Source organism: Acomys russatus, chromosome 18 (genome assembly GCF_903995435.1).
Source record: "Acomys russatus chromosome 18, mAcoRus1.1, whole genome shotgun sequence".
Taxonomy (NCBI): domain Eukaryota; kingdom Metazoa; phylum Chordata; class Mammalia; order Rodentia; family Muridae; genus Acomys; species Acomys russatus.
The window spans coordinates 8494400-8520591 of record NC_067154.1 but is presented as its reverse complement, the minus strand read 5'-3'; the positions used below and the strand labels follow the sequence as shown (position 1 = coordinate 8520591).

The window sequence follows — 26192 nt, the reverse complement described above, 5'->3', positions numbered from 1 at the left end:
AAAGGCTAGAGAAACTAGTCATCAAGCTCTGGCCTCTTGGAGCTGTTGGTTGCAAGAGCTGTTGTCCAGCTGCCAAGATTGTTCCTAGAGATGGCAGTCTGACCTTTGACCCTAAGTCTTCAGACTTGGAGACCTTGGAAGACTGGCTTCCTGAGCTGGGTATGGTGGGTAGGGGGCTGGTTTGCTGGACACCTCATACTAGGGTGTGTGTCTGGATTCTGTTTTCACATACAGTCTGGCTGATGTCACAATACCTTCATCTCTTAGAAAGAAACAATACAGTTAGCCATTGAGTGAGGGGGCTGATGTTTCTCCCTACGTCTTCAAGTCTCTACTTTAGCAGTTAGCTCTCTTTTGGTGTGTGTGTGGGGTGGGGTGGGGGGGCAGTCATCTATCAATGAGAAACCTGTTCATTTCTGTGGCAAAGCATTTGTTAAAAAAGACTTTTTTGGGGGGGGGGAGTGGTCGAGACAGGGTTTCTCTGTGTATCCTTGGCTGTCCTGGACTCACTTTGTAGACCAGGCTGGCCTCGAACTCACAGCAATCCACCTGCCTCTGCCTCCCTGAGCGCTGGGATTACAGGCATGGGCCAACGCACCCAGCTCAAAACATAATTTTTAAATGTGCATCCCAAAGTTCTGCATTCTAGACTATGAAGATAAATGTTTAGGCTTTTGCTGAAAGCCTTGTTTCCTTTCACAGTGTTACTACACTTCCTGTTAAGGTCAATATGAAATGCCCCTTATGGGCCGTGTGTTTGAACTACTCACCCCGACCTGGTGGCTCTGTTTGGGGAGGCTGTGGAACCCTTTGGACATGGGCCCTTGCTGACACACACAGGACCGCAGGTCAGCAGAGGTGGACTTAAACGGTTACAGGGCAGCCTCCTGTCTACTCAGAGCTCCCTGTTGACTGTTTGGCCAACAAAACGTGAGCAAGCTGAGCTGCAAGTGGCCCAGCTGCAATGTATCTCCTGAACTGTGCCAGAGTGACTTTCCTGACTTAAGTTTTTTTCCTGCCAGGCGTTTTGTCACAGCGACAAGGAAAGTAATTTACGCAGACTGAGATTCTGAGAGCAAGTTGTGGGGAAGAGGTCCCTACAGGACAGTTAAGGTTTACACAACGCGGCACTGAGAGTCAGGATATCGTGTATGAGTCAACTAAAACATGGACATCCAGGGGACTAAGAGTCAGCACAGAGTGGCCAATACGTGGCTGTCTTGGGACCCCAAAAGATATGTAGTCTCTTATATAACCATTTGGGGCAGAATTCTTCATACGTATAACGTTGATGTCAGCAGCCTTTGTCAGCCTATGCTTGTCAGTCAGTCTATCTCCATGTGGTCTACACTTGCCCATGCATGCACCTGCCTTTATGTGACCCTTGCGTGCCTATGAATGCTGAGGTACTTGCCTGGCAGCCTTCTGCGGGTGAGTCAGTAGTTCTTATCTGCCTTTGTATCCTCAGGATCTCGTCAGCCTCTGGGAGCCCCCTCCCCCCTTTCCTGGCATTGGAGCATGGACCTCACCAGGACACGAAGGAAAGCCATGGACAGATAAGCTATCTTTTAGACTGCAAGCACCATCTCTGAGACAATCATGGCTTGTCTGTGGCCCACGGGGTTATATATAAGCCAAGTCACCCCAGTCATCATGTAAATACATGCAACCTTGTTCAAGTCTTTGGATATTTGTTCAAGAATCCAAATATCCTCATGTTTTCCTTTCCATGCATCTGTCCAGGTAAAGCATTCTTCCTTTCTCTTTTTACCTAAATGTTACAATTTTCACCCTTTTGTTACCATTTTCTCTTCTTAGACTCTAAAGGCTTCTTATCTTCCACTGCCAGGCAAAGAAAAAACTTTCCTAAGTTAATTTCCTGGTGTAGCAAAGGGGAATGACCTACTGTGCCATCTTGTTTTGATGAACACCATGACCAACTAGCAAAGAAAAGGGTTCACTTATGCTAAAGCTTAAGGACCATCATGGAGGAAGCCAAGGCAGGAATTCAAGGCAGGAACTGAAGCAGAGCACTTGAAGGGACACTGTGTACTGGATTGCTCCATCTGGCTTACTAACCCAGCTTTTTTATACAGCCCAGCCCCACCTGTATAGGGGTGGCAGTGCCCATAGTAGGCTGGGGGCCCCTACATCAATAAAATGCCACCCCGACATACCAACTGGCCAATCTGATGGAGGCACTCCCACAGTGGCAGTTTCCTCTTCCCAGATGTGTCAAGTTGACAACTGAGCTAACTAAGACAAACCCCCACCCCATCCCATGCAGAGTCTGGGACAATCCTGAGGTCTTCCTAACTTGTTCCTGCCCAGGCAGTGTGTGAGACAACCCCGGGGTCTTCCTTACCAGCAGGCTTTCCTCGGAGTTGAAGGTGTCTGTGAGGAGCAATAGGCCAAAGGCTTCGGTCACATACTTGGTCACCAGCCTCCTTTTCTTGTCCAGGAGCCTTTTCCTAATATATTCTCTTAACTTGGGGATTTCTGGAATTCACAAACAACACAAATAATACTGAAAAGACCAGGCATTTTTAATCAATAGAATGACTAATGGTGGTTCATGAGGCAGTGCCCCTGGTTTGAGGAACATGTCACACTTCTGTTTCTTAACCTCTATTCATTCACTCTTCTACACATCTACTGAGATATGCGTAGACGTAGTTCCCGTTAGGCTCAGGCTAAAAGCCATCTTGAATCCTCATGTGGTTACCAAGAGCCCGCAGATAGACGTGGGCCTCGCGAGTTTCCAGCTTTCCTTTGTGCTCAGGGCCAACATAAGTCTGGGTTTCCCTTTCATCTTTGCACACAAGGGATTACTGGCTCCTTATTTAGACTCAAAAGTACGCAAAGGAAGGAGCCATGCCCTTCCCTCCTGCCCCCTCCCCCCGACCCCCGTCCCCAGAGACAGGGTTTTCTCTGTGTTGCCTTGGCTGTCCTGGACTCGCTTTGTAGACCAGGCTGGCCTCGAACTCACAACAACCCGCCTGCCTCTGCCTCCTGAGTGCTGGGATTAAAGGTGTGTGCCACCACTCTCAGCCTGGAGCCATGCCTTCGAATTCCCTGCTCTTGCAGGCAAGCATGCAATATACATTCATTGACTTGTTTAATGCCTGTAGCTGGGGAATTGGAGACTCACAAACGGCACAGTAAGGAAATGACAACGCAGTGCCTTGAGTCTTACTAACACTGGTAAGACTTGGATTAGAGAAGAATTTCGGTCTCAGACACAGAACAATGCAAGGAGAAAAACATGATCACACAGCACACACACACACACACACACATACACACACACACACACACACACCACACAATACACGCTAATAGGTATAGAAACTGTGGTGAGTAGGAATAAGACTTTCCTATGCAAGGAAAATTCTAAAGCAGGAGGCTTAGGGTACCAAGTTTATTCTTTAAAATCTTAGTGGTTGAGGTTAAAAAAAAAAAAAAAAGACATTACCACTTTCTTCCTCAGTAAGGAGGGCCTGCTGCCAGTATTCATGGGCACTGACCGTGTACACTAGATCCAAGGCTCCCAGAACCTTCGAGTCAGCTGGCAGTTTTCTCTGCAGTAGGAGAGACACATAAAGAACAGAATAGGACGAGTGTGGGGAAAGAAGCACCACAGATGCCCCAACGGAACTCTCAGCAACCTCAGCTCTTTTGCTTTCAGTTCTGCAAGATTGCCTCAGGGAGCGACAAACAGACATGAAGTGTGTGCGTGCATGCGTGCGTGAGTGCATGTGTGTAACTGTGCACATGTATGTTGAGGTCAGGGATTGAAGTATTTTCCTTAATTGCTCTCCATATTATTACCATCACTATCATCATCATTATAATTATCACCATCACCATCAGCATCAGCATCAGCATCAGCATCACCATGACTATGACCATCATCATCACCATCACTATCACTATGGTCACAGTCTCTCACTGAACCTGAAGTTCACAGCTTTAGGTATAGTGGCTGCCAGAATGCCCCAGGCCTCCTCCCAGCTCTGCCTTCCAGCACCAGGATTTCAGGCACCTCGCCCACACTCAGCTCTTTGTGTGGGTGTTGGGGATCTGAAGCCAGAACCTTCTGTTTGAATAGAAAGGACCTTCCCAACTAAGCCACCTCGGCAGCCAACATTATTGCTATTGTTAAGCATTGGCAGCTGTCCACTATTAGCAGGATCACAAGGAAACTGATGCCTGGGCAATCTTCTCTTAACTGTGAAGTTACATTTTCAACTATAGCAGGAAATGCATAGTGAAAATGACTCCAATGTAAGTGTGCAGAGGAAGATCCTGCTTAGGAAAGTGAGTGTTTGTAAGTAACATGAGACCAGGGGTGGAGCTCAGCAGTGAAGTGTGTGCTTAGCATGTGTGAGGCCCTAGGCAAAGTCCCAGAACCAGACACTGAAAGCACACAAATATGCATTGTTGGCAGAGGTTAGCGGAGGCGACGTGTTCCTGCCCGTGAGTGCTGGCTGTCATGTGGCGTCCTACCTCTGCCTGAGTGGCAATGCTGGGTCTGCTTACCACACAGAAGCTGGTACACAGTGCACATCAGAAGCGGGAGGTGCTACTGTTTTGTTTTAAATGGCTTGTTTTTTAAAAACATTTCCCAGCACAAAACCAGACAAAGAAATGTCCTATAAAAACAAAACTTTCTCTGTGTTCTATTAAAGTTAAAAGTTTCTTTTTAAAAGAGCTTTTGTAAGTGCTTGAGAATTTCATTCTGTGCATGTGATCATGTTTACCCACAGCTCCTAAGTCCTCCCAGATCCACAAAAGTGTCTCACTGAATTATCATACTCATTTCAAGGTGCAGCACTTTATTTTTAATGTTGAGGCATCTTCCTATATTTCCAGATTCTCTAGGATTTCATCATGAAAAGATGTAGTGAGATGACCATGCGATTTTTTTCCCTTTAATGTCGTATGCAGTGAATTACAGAACTGATTTACATATGTGAAGTAATCCTGGAATCTCAGGGATGAATCAACTTGGTTTTGGTGGCTGGTTTTTGTTTTTGTTTTGTTTTGTTTTGTTTTGTTTTATAAATGTGTTCTTGAAGTCGGTTTGCAAGTATTTTACTGGTGCAGTTCTAATTGAAGTCACTTAGAAGGTATTTAAGAAGATCGTGTTCTCATTTAGCAATAGAAGACATTTTTGTTATCAAAGAAAAAAAGAAGTATAAAATTAATATTAGTGGAAAGTCCATCAGTTGAAATCAGATTCCCTGAAGTTGTAGTTTTCAGGAAGTAGAACGACTGTGAAGTGACTAAGCCACAAAGTGGAGCTCTTATGAACAGGATTAGTCCCCTTATAAAAATATTCCAGATGCCCCACCCCTTTCCTTCACATGAGAACGCAGGGAGAAAACGGCCATCACACTGTGAACCAGGAAGTGAGCATTCCCCAGACACCACATATGCCATGCCCTTGACCTTGGCCTTCCCAGCCTCCAGGTCTGTGAGAAATGCCCATGTCTGTTGTTTCTAATGCTGTTTCCATCATAGCAGCCAAGTTAGACGGAGATGTAAGTCTCAGAAGAGTTAGAGTGAGGAAGAAAAGAACGGAACAGTTTACAAAGTACCCACTCTCCTCTTTCCCTCTAGTACTCAAGGAAAGTGAGGATGGAGATGGGTCATGTTAGTGGCCTATAATCCCAGCACTGGGGAGGCAGAGGCAGGTGGATCTCTATGAATTCGAGACCAGACTGGTCTACAAAGTGAGTTTCAGGACAGCCAAGGCTTGTCTCAAAACTAAAAAAGAAACAGGAGGGAAATGTATGCACAATCACAATAGCATGTATGAGTGTGTGTGTGTGTGTGTGAGAGAGAGAGAGAGAGAGAGAGAGAGACAGACAGACAGACAGAGAGAGAGACAGAGACACAGAGAGAGAGATAGACAGAGAGACAGACAGAGAGACAGAGAAAGACAGAGAGAGGCCCTCCTCTCTTCTCTCAGCTAGCATGACACACCACAGTCCCACTTCCTACACAGTCTTTCCACTGATGTATGCTCACGGGGACCTTCTAACCGGTCCCCCAGCATTTGGGGAGGGGTGTCCTGACTACTTCTCTGCTGTGTTGAAACTGTTGTATGCTCTTCTTTCCCAGCTCTCTTCTCCCTAATCCTCTCTCACTTCTGACACATTCATTCCTAAGTCCTTTATCTCACTTTCTCTAGAGCCTTTCGCCTGATTTTTTTTCTAATTCTCACTTATATAACTTAAAATCTATTATATAACTATTATATGGCTACTTTATTCTACCTCACCCTCTTATTTTCTTTTCTTTTTCTTTTCTTTTTCTTTCTTTCTTTTTTGTTTTTTGTTTGTTTTTTTTTTCAAGACAGGCTGGCCTCGAACTCACAGCGATCTGCCTGCCTCCGCCTCCCAAGTGCTGGGATTAAAGGCGTGAGCCACCATGCCCAGCACCCTCATGTTTTCAAGAAGCGAAATGAAATTTGCTCCAAAGACATATAGTAGGAATGAAAGTTTTGCAAATGACGTTTCAAAGTGGCTAGAGAGTCAGTCCATCACTGAGCCATGGGTGGGGACACGAGTGGGTTGCAGCCTCCAAAGTGCTTGCATTCCAATGCCAAGAACTACAGCAGAGCTGCACGCTGCTGCCACACTGCTGGCCAGATCTCAACTCATGCAAATCAATGTGCCACCTCCATTAGCAATAAACACAGCTGTGAACTGAGCACTGAAGAACTATGCCTTTCCAGTTCCAAGAGATAACCCGATTAGGACCTCATAAAATGCATGTTTCTCTCTGCCAGCAAGAGTAACTCAAGAGATTCAGAGCAGCTTTGCTGAGCTGTCGCCTCGTGGAAACTGGCATCCAACTGTCCGGCAGAAGACTTCGGCTCATGCCAGAGGCCTGATCACCCAGAGCTGGCAGCATAAGCTTTGGCATGTGAGATTCTACGTGGTATAACATGCGTTTTTTGCTTCTGTGTTATGGAAGTCAAGATACTATTGGCTAAACTGGGACTGAAGAATTCACCCAGGCAAACCCCTAACATCTATGGGAGCAAACATCCTCAGACACGCCATTTATGCCATGGCAGTTAGGTTTCCTCTCTAAATAGGTTTATGTTTTACAGTCATATGAAACTATTAGGACAAGTTTATGTTTGTCCTATTTTGTCGATAAAGCAGTAAAAATAAGTGAAGAAAACACTACGGTTTCCACGGAATACTTACTGTACCTCCAGCTTTACTTTGTAATTTGTCAGACATGGCCACATGTTGTCACTGTATTCTTGCCTCTGCTCTGAGTACTCCTACCCTAAAGACTGTTGGTTCACGTGGTGTGTGTGTGTGTGTGTGTGTGTATGTGCGCGCGCGTGTGTGTGTGTGCGTGCGAGCACGCGTGGTGTAGTATACGTGGGGTGTGCTCTAGAATGCGTACATAAATTGAGGCTGGAGATCGACACAGACTTTCTTCTTTATTGCTCTCCACCTAGTTTTTTGAGATAGCCTCTCAGTGAGCCTGGAGATTATTGTCTGACTAGCAAGCCACTAACGTTTGCCTGTCTTGGCCCGCACAGCTGGGTCTACAGCCTACAGCTGCATGTAGTCACATCAGTTTTCTATGGGTGTGAGGGACCCAAACTCAGGCCCCCCCGTGCTTTCAGAGCAATTGTTTTATGATTGAGCCTTCTTCCTAGCCTAAGACTCATGTTTTTATCATTGTTGTTGTTATTATTCCCAAGAAACTGGGAATGTCCCCAAATCACCTTTCCCTAGAATCACCTTCCCCGGCTGCCACTGGGACTTAGACACTTGTTCCCAGAGAGCACCCCCCCAAACACTGTACTTAGTCAACCCCAACTTTCCCAGGAGACAGACTTCTCCTTTAGTCATGCCAGTAATCACAAGGGAGATAATACTAGCTCTCCATTTTACAGACAAGGAAGTGGAGGTGCAAAGAGGTACTATCACACGCCTAAGGTCACAGGCGTCACCAAGCAGTAGGGCTAAACTGAAGTCTAAATTGTCTACTCCAAAGCTCTTGACCTTGATACCACAAAGGACCAAATGCACATGTGTTTCTCTGCATCTTAACCTTGATACCACAAAGGACCAAATGCACATGTGTCTGTTTCTCTGCATCTGGGGACTGAGAAACAGAAGAACGTGCAGCAAACCCTGCAAACTCACCTTCAGTTTCTCCTCGAGAAGTCTAGTCCTCTGTAGTTTGATTAGCTCATTTCTTTGCAAAACAGCCTCTCTCTGACTTCGGATAGCTTGCTAAATTAGGAAAGAAAACAAAGCAGCCAGAGGCTAGGGTTATCAGCAGTGGTAAAGAGATGAATGCACATTGTTTTTAGCTGCCATCATTTGGCCCAGAGACTCAAATGTTCACATATAGGATTTTGTAGTACCAGCCATAAAAGGCATTATTTAGAAATCACTGGTCCAGATGCTAGAGAGATGGCTCAGTGGTGGAGAGCACCTGTTGCTATTTCCGATGACTTGAGCTTGGTTCCCAGCATCCGCAACTGCATGTAGATCCAGCTCCAGAGATCCATTATCCTCTCTGGCCACCACAGGCAACCACACTTATATAGCACACACACACACACACAGGCACACACGTGCACATGCACGCACACGCATACACATATGCACACTCACGTGTGCAGGCGCATGAGCGCATACACACACACACACACACACACACATACACACGCACACACACACGCACATGCACATGCACAAATCTGTTTTAAAATAGTTGGTCCATACTTACATTTCCCATCTTTCTTTCCCTGAAATGAAATGAAATGTCACAATGACTAAACTTTCATTTTTGTGCCCTAGCAAAGTTACAACTTTGCTTGAAAGCTGCATAGACAGACAGACATGCCCCCACCCATTGTATAAGCTCTTTGACTCAACTCTGTCTCTCTCTCCCTCCCTTCCTCCCTCCCCACCCTCCCCCCTCTTCTGACATCTTGGGAAGGAGGCCTTTATTTCTTAACAGTTAGCCAGTATTTTGCACTCAGAAATGTCACTCCCTGTCCCAGGCAGAAGGTGGCCCTCTTAGTCTGGGCTCATGTGGCACTGGGCTTGTCTCTCTCCTTCCTTAGGCCTCTTTTACACAGTGGACTCAGAAATTAGGTGATCCTCAGTGCCTTGCAGATTTCACACTGGGGCAGGGCAAATTGTAGGGGGTGAAGGATGAAGCTAGGATTATGACCTCGACCATTAGAGAAAAAGAAAGAAAAGGGGGAAAAAGCCACTCAGAGAAGTCAGTCAGGCTTGAGCTGTGGAGAGCCGTGGAGGCATGTGCAGGGGACAGGTGAAGAGGCTCCTGCGACAGCAGGGAATTTCCAGTGACCGGTTGCATCTTGTGACCTCATGCTGTGTGCTCAGCAGTGTATCACTCTCAGAGGCATCCCAATATGGAAGACAAGTCTCCCGTCTCCCTAGTAATTGGGGGAGGGGGGCAAAGCTACATAGAAATGAAGACGCCTCTTAATTTCCACCAAACTCTCTAGATTAGACTGGTGCTCTGAAAACTTTGGGCCAAACTTCTCAAGTTTTGAGTTAAAAATCTCTAAGATAAACAATACAGAAGTAAAAGCTAACACTGGGAAGCTACCCCAAGGCTGGCTAGATTTATGATATGTTCCTCCTAGTGTCGGGAAACCTACATTTCTGTGTCTCTGGGGAGAGGAAGCATTATTTTCACACTGTGCACTTGAGTGGCACCACAGAGTTGCATAGAAGATAGTGGCTTGGCACAGAACAGCTGCCCTAGGAGTGTCACATGACCCAGACTCTTGAACCAACTGACCCAGGCATCTTAGCATCTCAACAAGTCACATGGACTCCTCTTTCATCCCCAACAGTCACCTGAAGAAGCCTGAGATGAAGTTATATTGTCACTTTCATAATCAGGACCCAGAAAAGAAAGTCCCCAGACTGGATGACCCGCAGCACAATACCTGAGATATTCCTGCAACTGAAGTTTGTCGGTTTTGGTGACCACCAAGGCTATGTCCCTGCAGAAGCCACGCTGGCAGGCTTTGATGCTCTCGTTCAGAAGGTCCTCATGGGCCTTTCCTCCAGAGGCTCGCTCTATGTCGCTGATCACCCAGATCACAGAACACTTATCGATAGTCTGGAGGACATTGCCACAGCAAGGGTCAGAATGTAAGTGACATCTTAGTTATGGAGATGGTGGTTCAGTGATGGATGTTTCACTCTTCCTTCCCCACCCCTGCCTCTAGCTTAGAGCTCCCACTCCACCAGCAAAGAAAACGGCTCATGGGCCCTCGTGTGTGCACCAGCCACAGGCTTCGCCTGGTCTCTGCTTGTCTTTTGAGGCTCTGCGCTGGTTTACCACAGATGAGCAGACCACTTCTCCTGGACATCTGACACAGCTCACTTCCCCACTACAGCTCCTCTCAGACTGCTCAGAGCAGTTCTCTGTTATCTCAAGGGAAGGGCTCACTGTGCCTTGCATCTTGGAGTCCACAGGACCTCAATCACCTGACCCACCAGAACTCCCAGCTTCCTGTACAATGACTGACAGAGTTCTACAACTCAGGCCTCCAGATCTGGACCCATCAGTCACTTACCCTCTGGGGGAGAGTTCTTCAAAACTACCTTTGGTCACCCAGCAAGAAACCCTATATATAATTCATGCTTCAAAGGCCAACAAACGTAATATAGTAGCATCAATGCTGCTTTATTAAATGATCATCTTCTGTTTGACAATTACGCATTCCCCTGTGGCATGTTTCTCATTGAATTGTCTGTCTCATCTCTGTATATGTGAAATGCTGATCTGACTCAAAAAACAAGATGATTTTCAGTTTTTCAACACGGTATGTTGAACATAAGTGTATGAGGAATTTGTGATTAGAGAATTACTATTTTCATTATTCTGATTAATGTCAATTGTGTTAACAAGGGGAGACCCTATACCCCAGAGGACATCTGGAAATATCTGAAGATATTTTCAAAGGATGTTTCATTTACATGCATGTGTGTGTGTGTGTGGGTGGGTGTGTGTGGGTGGGTGGGTGCCATGTGTGTGTGGGTGCCTACAGAGGCAAGAAGAGTATCCAGTGTTCTGGAACTGGACCTACAGGCAGTTGTGAGCCCAGCAACAAAAATGCTGACAATCCGACTCAGGTCCTCTGCAAAAGCATCAGCAAGTGCTCTTAGCTGCTGAGCCATTTCTGCAGTCTCTCTGCAGATGTTTTTAATTTTTACAGCTTGGGACACTGACAGCTAGAGGCTAAACACCTTACAATGTCCAGAAGACCTTCCTGTAACAAAGAGTTATCCGACTTCAAACATTATGAGGTTGAGAGACCTTGAATTAACAGCAGCGAGTCTCATATTAGTTTTCCCCCAAGGCTGCACAGCTGCTGATGAGTGGTCGACTTTGTGGTTAGACCAATTTCCTAAGCCACCTGCTGTGGCCCAGGTACATTGTCCCACACTGCCCCACTCCTCTATCTGTGAAAAGGCAGCCCCAGCACCTTTACGCAGACTCCAGCGCATGGCAAATGTTTGAAGGGGTCCAGGGCTCTTGAGTTTAAGCACAGAAGTGCTCGGCTTGCACCGGAGCGATGCATTTGCTTGTGCCTCCCCCCCTCTCTCTGATCCCAAGTCTTCTGATCCATAGATCATGGGTTAAAAAATACGGCCTATGCGTTAGACAAAGCCCTCTAAAGAGAAGAAGCCAGGCCCTGAGAAGTAAAGGAACCACCCAGGGCCATACACACTTGCACCCTGACCCTCCTTAGTCAGGATCCACATGTAGACACCAATATAAAACTGCTCGCTGCTGCCCCCTCCTGGTTTCCAAATTAGAGTTAACCTAGAGACTTGGGACTCTTCAGCATCCACAGTGGGTAAGGTGTGTATGGAAGTCTTTGGTATGGAAGACTGTAGGCTGAAGTGTGGGAGCCCCTTGAGGACAGGGCCTCGTTCACCCTTGTCTTCTCTGTGTCCAAGCAAGACACAGATGTGCAACAAACATGTCCTAAGAGGGAATAATGACAGCAGTCCTAAAATCTGCCTGTGCTTAAATGTCAAACCCCACTCTAAGCCCCTGACTACCAGAATCTGGTTGTGGCTCCAGTTGTAGAGGACACAGAGAGAGAAAAAAAAACCAAAACCACATTTAAAGCAAACTCAACCAGACCTCAGAAGAGCGGTGAGATGGCACTCTGCCAACCCCACTCTCATCCCTCCCAGAGATGAAAGTGAGCATCCAAAAGTTAGGTAACAATCTCCAAAGCCTCACAACAACATTCTAGGTGGCAGAGCAAGGACATCTAAATTTGTCGTCATCATTTTAGGGACAGCAGAGCTGGCAGCAATGGGCCTTTGCCCTTATAGTCTGTTTTTTCTGGGGGGAAAGTGCCTTTAGTTACTTCCTGTGAGAGACTGTCAAAAAAAAAAAAAAAATCCCTCAGGAATGCAGGGGAGTGAGGCCAGGCAAAGCACTCTGGGAACCAGCCTGTCACTGTAGCCAACCTTCTGAGAGCACGTTCCAGACCAGATCCGCTAGCTTTGATAAGCTGCCCAGTACATCCAAACTAGCTGCAACCATGTTCCACCCAGGGGAAGAGCCAGCCCATCTCTAGCTGTCACTCCACTTGCCTGAAACTAGACAAGGTTCGGGGCCAAGACCCGGGAGAAACTAAAGTTCACATGGCCAGTCTCGAGCCACTGACCAGGGCAAAGGTCATGGAGTAGCTCATCCTAAAGGACAAGAAAAAATGGGCAGGGCACGGGGAGACTAGAACCTTGGGGATCAATCAGGAAACTTGATTATCAGTGACTCTCCATCCCGTGCTAGCCTTGAACAAGTTCCTTTCCTTCTCTGAACTAGCACTGTTTCCACTGTCAAGTCGGCCAAGGTCACTCACTCGGTGTTCACGACAATACAGGCAGAGTTGCAAGAGTTCTTTGGTCTTCCATCCCTGTCCCCATCCAGCTGGGGTCCTGTGTTCCCACCACCCTTTCTCTTTCTTTAGGGAACAACCTACTCTTCCTTTTTCCTTCTGGCCTCTCAGAAGCAGCAGGACAGAGGCAGTGAGCGCCTCCAGGCTTGGCTTCTGTCTTCTCCCTCTTCCACACACCCATGACCTTCCCTCTGGCCCCGAGGAGCACCATCCTTCCCCACCCTGCCAATATGGATGCAGACTCTTGGCTCTTGTCAGCTGACTTCTGTGCCATGCACTCTGGGTCTCTGCTATGGTTCGAGTGGGCAGTCCCTCCCACAGGCTCATGTGTTTGAAGACTTAGTTACCAGAAGGGGGTGATGGCTGGGGAGATTACAGAGCCTTTTGGCTAGCCTAACCCCACTTTCTGGTCTGTCTGTCTGTCTTTCTCATGAGTGTATGTCTATATATCTGTTTGTCTCTATCGGTCTTTCTGTCTCTGTCTGTCTGTGTGTATGTCTCTCTCATGAGTGTATGTCCACATGTCTGTTTGTCTCTGTCTCTCTTTCCTGTGTGAGGATGCAATGTGATCCCTCTGCTTCCTGACTACCAGGAAGGCCCCATGCTCCCAGCACCGTGCCATCTCTGTCATGGTGAACTGTAAGCCAAACAAGTCCTTTCTTCCCCATATTGGTGTTTGTAAGGACATTCTCCCCACCCCCCCCCCCCCCCCCCCCACACACACCCAGGGTTTTGTTTTGTTTTGTTTTCAGATTTAATGGTTTTGGTTGGGTTTTTTTGTTTTTTTGTTTGTTTGTTTGTTTTTTTGCTGTCTTTTAAAAAAAGATTTATTTATTTTTATGTACACTGATGTATGTCTGTGTAAAGGTGCCAGATCTTCTGGAACTGGAATTATTAGGCAGTTGTGAGCTGCATGTGGGTGCTGGGAATTGACCTAGCGGTATCTGGAAGAGCAACTAGTGCTTTTAACCTCTGAGCCATCTCTCCAGCCCTAGTCTGGACAGTCTATCACAGCAACAGAAGAGTGAGTAACTAAAGAGCCCCCGTGGGGCTCACACCTCCTTCTCCCTTGCCTCTGTGTCCTTGTAGGCCTCTCTGCTGCTACCTTTCTCATATGTCACTTACTCTTGTCCCAGCTACCCAACCTCCCCTGCCAATTTTTTCTTCCCTGGTTTCTGTGGACATCCATGCACACCCCCTGCCTTGTTCAACACCACAACACAGAAAATGAAAGAATTTAATGCCATCAAGCTCACAAAATCCCAGCTTGTTTTTTTGAAGAGAGCAGAGGAGCAGAGGGAAGAGGGAAAACCATTGTGAAAAGAAAAATCACCTTTCTCCACATCTCATCCCTCTTGCTGTTGAAGTCACCTGTGCCTGGAATGTCCACCAGGACAACTCCCTCTGGGATCAGTGCAGATTTGGGAAGAATCACTTCCACATATTTGATCAAAGGCCAGATTTGTGTCTCGGCTGATTCTCCATCCCAGTCTCTCCTCTGAGTCCGGATGTAGGGGTCTAGCTTGGCAGACAGCTCTCCAGCCTGCAGAGGAAGACAGGTGGCATGTACCAAGCATGCTGCTAAGGGAAGGTGAGACTGCCTTAAGCAACAGACACCAGGAAGCCCAGGGATCTCTGCAAGGACCTAGACACCGAGAGCCTGGGGACTGAAGATCAGCAAGTTCAGGCTCCTTAACTTAGTCAGGGCTAGCTCAGTGGATGAGAGCACTTGCTGCTCAGTCATGAGGCCCAGTGTTCAGATCCAGCAACCACATTGGGCAACTCACAGCTGCCTATAACTCCTGCTCCAAGGAATCCCACACCCTCTTCCAGACTCTGTGGGTGTGCATTCACACACACACACACACGCGCGCACGCACTCACGCAAACACTAAAAAATAAGTATGTAGAATTCAGTTGGGGCTGGGAGTATAGCCCAGTTGACAGAGTGCTTGTCTCGCATGCGTAAAGCCCTGGGTTTGGTTGCTGTACTGCATAAGCTGGGCATGCTGGCACATGTGTGTAATCCTAACACTCAGGAGATGGAGACAAAAGACTCCAGGGTTCAAGACCATCTTTGCCTACACAGTGAGTTCAATGCAGTTTGGAATATTAGAAAGCTGCCTAACTTCCAACTCAGCTGGACGAGGACTCCAGAAAAAGTTATAGGATACTAAATTTATCCCCCAAATTCCATTTGCTTCTAAAATTGATGCAATTTTCTAAATTTTGCTTAGAGCATATTTTCTCCACATGGCAAAAGGCAACTGTGAAGAATTTAATTACTGAAAATATCGTGGATAATTATAGAAAATTAATCATGATGTAATGATCATATTTCCCAAATTAAAAATTGATCATAAAATTGATCTTTTAAAAGATTAAAAGAAAAAAACTTCCAAGTATATACATTTTTTAAAAACCCACTTGATATGTAGACTTTTCTAGAACATTTCAACAACAGGAAGTGAGACAGGGGAAGTTTCCAGCTCCTGTTCCTGCTTAGATACATCTGGGAACAATGATACATTCATCCTGGCAGTCAGGGCCATAATTCTCAACTGAAATACTTCTGAGAGCAGAAAAGCTGGGATATATGGTGGCCACTGTTGATCAAAGGCTACTGAATGATCCAGAAAAAAACAGAAAATGAATAAAGTTTCTTTTTAAAAGATTGCTTAAAATTGTGTGTGTGTATGTGTGTGTGTGTATGCACATGTGTGTGCATGAGAGCATAACCACACATGCACATACACACACACATGTAAGTTCACACATATGCATGCCACAGGGCACATGTGGAAGTCAGAGGACAACTTCCAGGAGTCAGTTCCCTCCTTCCAGTTTATGGGTTTCAGGCATCAAATTCAGGTTGCAGGCTTGATGGCAGACACCTTTACCTGCTGAGCCATTTCACTGGCCCCTGGGGCTGCGGCGGTGCGGGGAGGGAGGACCTTAGGCTTTTTTTTAATGTACAATGTTTATAAATTGAGTGTTGGCTTCACAGATATTTTGTCTTAATATAGATTCTGAATTTCTGCTTAATAAAATATCTGCCAATTCTGAAAGTAGGGTGAGCTTCCCAGTCTTCATTCGTATCAGTCGGGATGTCCATCCTTTTGGAGAGCCATGGGGAATGAGGTTTATCTAAGTCACTCAGGACACGCCAGGGTCCTGCTTTCTCTAGAGCAGCCAAGAAGCACCACCCAGCCCAATTCTGAACAATGAAAGACACCAACAAATTTATCAAGGGTGTTTCTGGGAATGTTCTCACTTCCTAAAATGGGAGATGCATTTGGTACCAACATTCATCTGCTTCTGTCCATGAGACTAGCTGCGATGTCTGGCACTTCAGCAGCAACCTTATGACTAAGAGGGAACAAGCACCATGGAAGGCCAAGGAGACTACAGAGATGTAAATCTTTCTAAGACCCCTACTGCCTCCAAATGTCTTTTGTTGTCATTGTTTTTTGTTTTCTGTTTTGTTTTGTTTTGTTTTGAGACAGGGTTTCTCTGCGTAGCCTTGGCTGTCCAAGACTCACTCTGTAGACCAGGCTGGCCTCAAACTCACAGTGATCCACCTGCCTCTGCCTCCCGAGTGCTGGGATTAAAGGTATGCGCCACCACACGCAGCTTCCAAATGTCTTTTATGAGAAAAATGAGCAAAGTTTATTTGAACAAGCCTTTATATAATTATATGTATTTACAATAATATATTATATACTATAGAATGAATGCTATAAGATATAATGGATAGGTATAATATAATAAATATATTTCATTTTCATTCAAAGTCATCCCAAATTAATTTTCAACTGACTGTAGTCTTTTCTAAGCATAAAAACTCCATTTGGAAATCAAAGGTTGCTATCTTTAGGCATAAATAATGAAAGATACCTTGGATGGTGGATAATTCTGACTTGGGTACCGGTTTATTTCTAATAAAAATTGCTGTGCCTTGGACAATTGCCCTGGCTGGAGTCAAGTGTTACACGCAAGACCTATAATAAGGAAAAATAAGTCTTGGCATTACCTCCTCTGCCTTGAGAGTGATGGTTCTCGAGGTGGGAATCCTCCCTCTGGGTTTCATCCTTAGCAAGTCCTCATAGTGCCTCCTTTCTGCCCCACGGCCATAGAGCGTCTGCAGCTTCCACGCAGCTTCTTCTGCTGCATCGTCCCACATATCCGTCTCCTCTGCCCAGGGCCCCTCAGCTCGGTGCAGGAGCCTAGTCAAGTCCTTCAGCTCTGCCTTCCACTCCTGCCAAGGCAGAGCAAGGCCACACAGCTCGTGGTGGAGGGGATGGTAATGGAGGAACAGGGGATCACAAGGCACCAAAGAGGGCCAGAGGTTACAAGCAGAGACCTAAATCAGCTACCCCAAAGCCCATGAGTGTCCTGGGTGGCTTGACAGTCTGGAGTCCGCTGAGACCAGAAACTTCAAGGGAGAACTGTGGCCATGTCTGTGAGGGGCCATCTTGATTTTCCGAACTGAAGGAAAAGCGTCAAGTCTACTGTGTGTGAAGCCATTTCGGGGCAAGTGCTACATACAAAGAAACTTGAGGATGAGCCCGTGACCCAGCCAGGGACTTCTACAGTTTCTGGCCTTTGAGTTCCCGACCAATCTTCCCTCAGTGACAGACTGTGACCTGAAAGTGCAAGCCAAATAAACACTTCCCTCCCCTCAGTTATTCTTTGTCATGATGTTTGCCACAAACAGAAAGGAAACTGGAACAATGTGGAAACGGGGACTTAAAGGGGAATGGTGGGCCCAAGGGTCCCACAAGGAATTTCCTCGAGACCTGAGTCAAAAGCCCCCATGTCACGCTGCAGAGCACTCTCACTTCAATATGCTTAATTAGATAAGTGAGCTATAGGGATTTGTGGACATGTGGACATGTGGACATGTGTGTGAAGGCAGGAGTTGGTGTCAGATGCTCTCCTCAGTCACCTGATGGATTGATTGAGACAGGATCTCTCACTGAACCTGGAGCTCACTACTTGGCTGGCCACTCAGCATCTCTGTCTCCCCCACACTGGGGTTATAGAAGACACAGCTGGCTCTTCTACCCTTCGTGGATGCTGAAGGTCCAAACTTAAGTCCGTGTGCTTTCACATGAGGACTTTACCCACTGAGCCGCCTCCCCAGCCCTGTGCTGCACTTATAATGAATATAATTGCAATCATCTGGGGAGAGAAGAAAAGAAAGAAGAAAAAGCTAAGAAGGGAGGGCAGGCCGGCATACCTGGTCGGACAGGAGGTGGATTTTGGCTTTATACTGCTCACAGCAACCAGAGCTCACTTGTACGATGCAGGATGTGCAAACGCTTTCTCCAGACACTGGTAGAAACATCGCTTGCTGGATGAGGGCATTGATGAGAGAGCTCTTGCCAGCTCCGGTGTTTCCCAAGAACCCCACGTAGACCGGCTCCAGTGGGGGTTTTTCAATCAAGGCAAGAAGCCGGTTTCTGCATCCATTCCAGAATGCGTATTAAGTGTGAAACAAAGCACATCAGGACAGAGTGCAAAGAAACCACATGGTCTGGTCCTCGGCAGCTCACTGCATCTTTCCTTTCTCTGACCAAAGGGGACTATCACTCCCTGTTTAGTATGTAGACTGGGGCCGGGGAGCAAATGGGAGTAGGTAAAAATGCTTGGAAACATGAGCTCTCCACTAACGTTGTACTGTCCGCATAGACGAGAGACACCCTTGCTTGTGTTCCATGGAAACTGCATGTTCTTGTCCCTAACAAAATTCGTGCAGAAGTCTGAGGACCAACCCAGAGTCCCTCGAGCGAGGCCAACGATTCCCTGACTTTACTGGGGGCTCCTGAGCCAGTTCTACATTAACAATTCATGAACTCTGACACATGGCTTGGCTGGGTTCGGAGACTTTTCAGTTATCCACAAGTGAGACTTGGCTCCGTGACTTGGCCTCCCTGAGCATCCGTTTCGGTATAAATGGGACAATCACTTTACATTTCGCTCCCATGTCATCGGGTGAAATGAAACGGTGGATTTGTAAAGGGCGCAGTAGAGTAGCTGTCAACAGTGACCACACAACAAATGGCTACTATCAATGTGTTTTTTTTTTTTTAAAGCCCTCAGCCATAGGAATTTCCCCTATCCTTTTATAATGTTTCTAACTAAACTTTCTGCTTTCCTTAGGGGAGGGGGCAGCATCGGGTTGGACGGCACAGACTTCAGACTCACATGAGGTACTTGAGTCCGCTGGGAACGCTGTCGTCTAGGAAGACAGACTGAATCAACTTCTGATAAGCGTTGCTCAAAACCCTCCTGGTCCGAGACTCCAGTTTTTCATCTGGAATCAAAAGAAACAGCTTGTCTAGGGTGCACCCAGAGGAGAAAGACTACCAACTCTTCAAAGGAGGGTGCTGAATACTTCTGGGATGCGGGAAAACTCAGTGAGACAAGAAGCCAATTGACACAGCGCTGCGAGCAAGCCATCTGCCGCTGGAGGTAAGTGCTCATCCATAGGCCACCACTAGAGACCAGCACACTCTGTGTCTCCCTAGCACAGGCACTGACTTAAGTGTCGCCACAGACTTCAGCCCTTCTAGATCCTTCTCTTCTGCAGATGCCGTCCTGTAAACACCCACCAAGGCACCTAGCTAGCCATCGGCAGACTGTCTTCTCAGCAGGAAAAGACTCTTTTGACAATGCCCCTCCTCTTCAGAGCAGCCTGGAGGTAACTGATCAAATTGCAGATCTCTGCAGAGACTCTACAGAGATGTTTTCTTGCCTTTGGAACGGAACGTTGTCTTTCCCTCTGAGCCTGCGCACACATTTGCAAAAGACAGAACCGTATTGCCACAAGCCACACGAGCATTTCACAACACTCACATTCCTTAAGAGCGCTTTGCTCAGCAGAGGGAAATGCTTGGAACTGCTGGTCTCGATGTGACCTGCGCCTTTTCTTCACGGGTTCTTTAAACAGATCGAAGTCATCTAGGGCTAAATGGGATATACAGAGTTACAGGTTGAGGGCAGGCAAAGGATTTTTGCCTCACCTCCACCAACGCACACAATCAGAAGGCTTCAGAAGAGCCCGGCCGGCCCCACTTGCCTGCTAGTGCTTTTGGAAAGCAGCTCGGAGGGACTGTCCCAATTTAGGACCTAATTCTCAGGTCACTGTAATTGTTGCACTTTACGTCAGTTACTTTTGTATTAACTGTGCAAAGTAGCCAGTCACATAGTATCTGCAGTCAGGAGTGATGTACAGCAAGGCACAGCTCACTTCTGTCATTGTGTTCAGTCCAGGACTCCAGCCCAGGGAATGATGCCAGCCACACTCAGGGTGAGGCTTCCCACCTCAGTTAACCCAGTGCAGGAACTCCCTCACAGATATGCGCATAGGCTGGTCTCCTAGGGGATTCTGAATTGACGATTAATATTAACCACTACACATCTGGTTCCACCATTACTCTCCAGATGTGTGCAACCTTCTATTTGCGTGTCCTCAGAAACCAAAGTAGCTGGATGCTGTTCACCAAATGTAAGTTTTAGGAAATCCACTAACTGAGAGGAGGGGAAATCTCAGAGCAGGATTAAGGATGGGAAACAGAGCCCTTTCAGATGAGAAAAGACCTCCGCCAGAAACAGAGCAGAGGGGAAAAGCAAGCATGTAACTAGGGCAAGAGTCTTCTGCTAAGCCTCACAGTCCTTCCTCATCTGTAAAGCTAAAGGCTGGTAAAAGGGAAGGCTTGAAACTGTTTGAAAGGGTCCCTGTACAATGGAAGCCTTTCAGCTGGGTGTGGTGCTGCATGCCTGCACTTCCAACTACTCATGAGACAGGGAGATTGTGATTTCTAGGCCAGTCTGAGATAACTAGTAAGAGCTTATCTCAAAATGAAAGGCTCAAATAGGGACTGGGGAGATGGCTCAGCCAGTAAAGTGCTTGTGACACAGCATGAGGACCAGAGTCCCATCGTCAGCACCTACATAAAAATTATAGTGGGCCAGCTTTAATCCCAGCACTGTGGAGGCAGAGAAAGGCAGGTCTCCTGAGTTCCTTGGCCAGTCAGCCTGGCTTCATTGGTAAGCTTTAGGTTCAGTGAGAGACTGTCTCAAAAGAAAAAACAATTAGGTGGGAATATAATCACAATGCATTATATGCACCTATGAAGTTGATCAAAACAATAATCTAAAATAGAAAGTGGCAATGGTGCCATAGGCTTATGAGGATGCTGGACTAAAATCTGCCAAACTATACAAACAGGGAAATTGTGTATTATTTGGATGATTTATCAATAACAATTTTATAAAACTTAAAAATAAAGTGAACAGCAACTGAGGGAAACAGCCTATATTTGCCTCTGGCTTCCATGTTTATGCGCTCGTGTGCACATCTGCCCACATGGATGTGTACATACATACAAACACACACACACACACACACACACACACACACATCATGTCTACATACACAAGTTGAAAAAAAAAAAGAACGGGGTTATAGCTTTAGTGATATAGTCCTTAAGTAGGATGCATGAGGTCCTGGGTTCAGTCCCTAATATCACAACAAAAAAGTCCTGACTTAATAAGGATTGTAGCAGCCAGAGAGGTCAAGGGCACCACAAGAAAACCCACAGAATCAACCTACCTGGGCTCACAGGGGCTCATAGAGACTGAACCAGGGAGCCTGCATGGGACTGACCTGGGCCCTCTGCACATGTGCTACAGGGGCATGGCTTGGTCTTCTTGTGGGACTCCTAACAATGGGAGCAGGAGCTGTATCTGACTCTGTGGTCTACCTTTGGGACCATTTTCTCTACTGGGTTACCTAGACTAGCATTAATAGGAGAGGAGGTGGCTAAGGCACCTTGATATGCCAACTTGATATGCCACAGCTCACTGATATCTATGGGAGGCCTGTCCCTTTCTGAAGAGAAACAGAGGGGAAGTGGATGGGATGGGGAGAAGGAGAGGTGGGGGAAGGGGAACAGAGAGGGGAAACTCAGTCTCAGAGAGAGAGAGACAGAGAGAGAGAGAGAGAGAGAGAGAGAGAGAGAGAGAGAGAGAGAGAGAGAGAGAGAGAGAGAATGCTTTTTGGAGATTAAAATGGGGAAACCACCTTGCCCCAGGCTTCTTCACCTGCAGACATTTGCTGTCACTTCCTTGAGCAGGAAAACATAGAGACCTGGAGCAGCAGATCTTTGAAGTCTGCAGGAGTCATTCACTTGCATGATGACTTGACTAGAGATGAAAAGCTGACATGGGCCATAAAGTTAAGGAAAGCTATGCTTTAGATTTAGAAAATATACCTCATTGGGGGCTATCTGGCTAGAAAGGAGTAATAGCTTGGTTTCTGGGACAGAAGTGCTGAAAATTTTCCTAACCCAGTGCTCCTGGGACTTGCTGGTTAACCAGGGAAACGGCCATGGGAGTGAACTGGAGCAGCTGGTCCTAAGAGGTGCCACTCTTAGCTCATGTAAAGAGGGTTTAATGCCCCAAAGCTGAGTGTGACCTAAGAAGGTCACAGTCCTTGATGGACTGATAAGGCATCCCAGGGGGACCCAGAGTAGCAGCCTACATAGAAACCCCAGACTGTGCCGGGCATGGTGGCACACACCGTTAATCCCAGCACTTGGGAGGCAGAGGCAGGCGGATTACTGTGAGTTCAAGGCCAGCCTGGTCTACAGGGTGAGTGCAGGACAGCCAGAGCTGTTACACAGAAAAACCCTGACTCAAAAAAAGGAAGAGGAGGAGGAGAAGAAGGAAGAGGAAGAAGAGGAGGAGGAGAAGAAGGAGGAGGAGGAGAAACCCCAGACTGCATCACTGGGCTGCAGATGTGAGTTGTCCCCCTTTTGGAGGCAGCTCATATACCACAGAAGATTCCAGTGCAGAGCCACACATGTGCCAAAGCAAGAACGGCTGACACTTCGTGCTTCTGCTGTCCTGGGGGAAGAAGCTTGTTCACTGTATCCTTCTATCCCAGGATGTGAATGATCTCGACCGGAAAAATCTACCCAGGCCCAACGTGAGGACTGTATTAGAACTAAATGCCAAGAGGTTGCTGGCTCTGTGGCTGCAGCCAGAGAGGAAGAGGCAGAGAAGAAAGGAGCGTGCCCCTCGAAGAAGGCCTGAGACAGCTGTAGGCCAAATGCTGATGACCCTGTTCCAGGAAGTAGCTCAAAATGCCAGGATGCAGGCACAGTCATCTATGGAGTAGTGTAAAAGGCTGTCTACTTCGTAACTCAGGGACTCTAGTGTGAGCAGTGTCCGCACAGTCTCTTAGCCATGCATAAAACAAGGCCATGCCCATCTACCCGGGGCCCTTATGTCAACTTTGTAAGACCCAGCAGCTCATCTCATGTGAATGGGAGCCTGGGGTAAGAATTCAGATAAAAGAACAGGTTTACAATTCTTTTCTCAGTTCCCAAAATGAAAAACCACCTGGAAAGGATAAAATGTTCCATCTTGAATTTATGCCATGAATGGGTATATTGAACTGCAGTTGGAATGAACTGGCCTGAAATTGGGCCATAGCTCTTATTATTCCTTACATTTGCTTGGGCATCCACTTGTCTTTTTCCAGCTACATTGAATTATTCTAGTATAAAGCAAGAAGGGTAGATGGAATCAGGAGGCGTCACTTTTGAAAACTGATACCCAACGGGTGTAGCGCTGCTGTCAGTTTGGACCATTGCTAACGCAAAGGGTCTGTCTCCTCTTTAGCTCTGAGCTCAGCCCAAAGGACCTGGAAGTCGCAGTTCTTCTTGTGTGTCCAGCCAGGCTTCAGGTGATGGCTGCTACCTACACAATCCTGGAGGTGTTGACTCCCTTTCCCCCAAGGGAGTTGTTGTTTCCATAGTGATGAAGAATATTTTTCTCCTCAGTTCTGAAAAGGAAGATGATTTGGTGCACCCTAATTCCTGTACCTGGGAGCTATCTCCCTTAGGCTTCCTAAAGAGATGCTTGCTGTGGCCCAGGAGACCTTTCACCAGCCAATCGAGGGAGGAACCCCGCCCACACTGACTCCAATGGGACTAGCCCTTCAGTGAGACACTTCATAGGCCTTTCTCTCCCCTTCTAAGAAATGCCACCTGCAGGCTGGAGAGATGGCTCAGAGGTTAAGAGGACTGACTGCTCTTTCAGAGGTCCTGAGTTCAATTTCCAGCAACCACTTAGCGACTCACAACCATCTGTAATGTGATCAGATGCCCTCTTCTGGCCCGCAGGTGTACATGCAGGCAGAGCACTGTATACATAATAATAAATAAATACACCTTAAAAAGAAAGAGAAGTAAGTCATCTGCTACTATTCCAAGGGCCTGAGTTCACTTCCCTGGGTTTCAGAGAGTCCAAGCTCATGTTCTAGAAACTTTATTTTTAAGATAAGAGCCCTCACATTCCTAACTGATAGAGAGACAGCCCCCTTTGTTGTGAACAGGCTACTTTAGTTACTGTTTGTAAAGATTGACATCCGTTTCTTACTAACCTGTCATCAGACAAGAACATCAATCTAAAGAGCAAGGAATGGCAGCTGGGGTCAGTCTCAGCCTCTGACCAGACAACAGTGACCTGGTCCTACTTAAGGCCATTTCATGGGTGTTACCTGAGTGTGGTGTCACACCCACCAAAGCCTCCGTTTCAGCCATTTCCTGCTGCGTCAGTTGCTCCTTTTGCCTCCTTGGGAAAACCAGCCTGAAAGGACAAAGGACAAAGAGGAAAGATGGACACTTTAAAGGTAGAATAAGCAGCCGAGAGGAGTAACCACTACTTGAAAGACTGGAGCAAGAGAGTCGCAAGTTCGAGGTCAGCCAGAGCTACACAACAAGATGCTGTCTCATTAAAAAACAAAAACACAAACCTCCCAAAGTGAGAATACACAAACGTGCTTGTGTTCTGTATCTGCCACTAGATATCAATATCCTAGAGAGCAGAGAGTATTCTCACTTCTCTTTGAAACTCTTGCTATGCCTCCTGCAGCCCTGACATTATATGTGACAGAGATCGACATGAATTCCTTGGTTCTTCCTCACACAGGTATCCACGGAGGTTTAATCTGATAGAGCCTGGGGTCTTTAACTCATTCTGAGATGAGAATAAATCTCTGGTGACTAGAGCTGTGGAGGTCAAGGTCTACGCTTCTCTTCGGCTGTTGTGGGCAAGATCGGTGCCCTGGTCAGGGGAACTTGAACCTGTGCCCGTGACGTTTATTTCCAGCGAGTGTCAGCTTGAGGCTGGGATGTCTACGGTGCCATTTCTCAGGGCTTGAAGTTTTGTTGCTGGATACTGAGCGAGGGAGAGAGGTACAGTAACTCAGTCTTGTGGGCCTTCCGCACCCCACTTCAACAGAAAGCCACCTTACTGAGGGTTGATCATAGGCAGCCCTGTGGCATGTGGGGCATCTGCAGGAGGTGGGTGGCAGCAGTATGAAAACTTCTAAAAGAAGTGTAAGAGCTGGCCTGTGTCCAGGCCACCGGCAGACAAGGCAGGGCATGCCTACGAAGACGGACAATCAGGGCCCTACGGAGGCTCAGAATAGAGGACACCACACAGAGCAGATGGACACACGCTGCCTGGGAGCCTCTCTCTCTGCCCACCTAGATGAGAATACGGGGAACACAAGGGGGAGTCCCTTGAGTCCTCATGCTCCGCAGCCATTGCTTCTGTGGGGGGAGCACTCAGCTGTGCATTTCAAAAACAGAGCCACCAGCCCTTCTGAAACATGCAAAAACTTCCTGATGTGTCAGCCGCCACTAGTCTCATAGGCCTTAGTAAGACAGGCTCACTAAATAAGGCAGACGGTGCCTTATTTACACATGACCCCCCGAATTAAAATCACAGCCCATCTGTTGAGATGATCTATTCCTAGTTCACCTTGCGCATCCGACCTGACTAAAACGGCCTTGGTGCTTGGTATGCAGGTGGGACGAGGCGGGATCCTGGTGCTACGCATGCTCCGAAGCGCTTTGGCTCTCCTCTCTCTCTCCAGCAGCCCATCCTCAGTGCCCCCACCTCCTCCATGCTTCTCCAGGAAAGGGAGATCTGGTGAATTTCCACCAACCTGACACATTGGGATGCCCCATCCCTTTCCTTCCCCGTGGACTCCTACCCTTTGTTCAAGATTTTCTTCTTGCAAGTTTTTTCACCAATAAGGTGCAGGAATCCCTAATCATTTCCTTCTCAGGTGCCTGCTGCTCTGGAAATGACCCAGTTATGATGGCTTTTCTTTTGTTTTCTCTCTCCCTCCCTTCCTTCCTCTCCC

At 47.1% G+C, this 26192-nt stretch overlaps 1 protein-coding gene across 1 annotated transcript in view; it reads right to left on the bottom strand.

The window, feature by feature from the left end:
* The window catches only part of Nuggc (nuclear GTPase, germinal center associated), a 39380-nt gene extending 14752 nt beyond the window's left edge, over positions 1–24628 (bottom strand). The window contains exons 1-11 of the mRNA XM_051161046.1: positions 24537–24628; positions 19823–19927; positions 19172–19280; positions 18204–18426; positions 16995–17219; positions 14295–14504; positions 9980–10155; positions 8779–8797; positions 8187–8276; positions 3476–3581; positions 2366–2499 (exon numbers count right to left, since the gene is read on the bottom strand). Of these exons, the coding sequence (XP_051017003.1) occupies positions 2366–2499; positions 3476–3581; positions 8187–8276; positions 8779–8797; positions 9980–10155; positions 14295–14504; positions 16995–17219; positions 18204–18426; positions 19172–19280; positions 19823–19927; positions 24537–24579 (1440 nt within the window). The 5' untranslated portion in view covers positions 24580–24628. The remainder of the gene's footprint in view (positions 1–2365; positions 2500–3475; positions 3582–8186; positions 8277–8778; positions 8798–9979; positions 10156–14294; positions 14505–16994; positions 17220–18203; positions 18427–19171; positions 19281–19822; positions 19928–24536) is intronic.
* Between the last annotated feature and the right edge of the window lie 1564 nt (positions 24629–26192).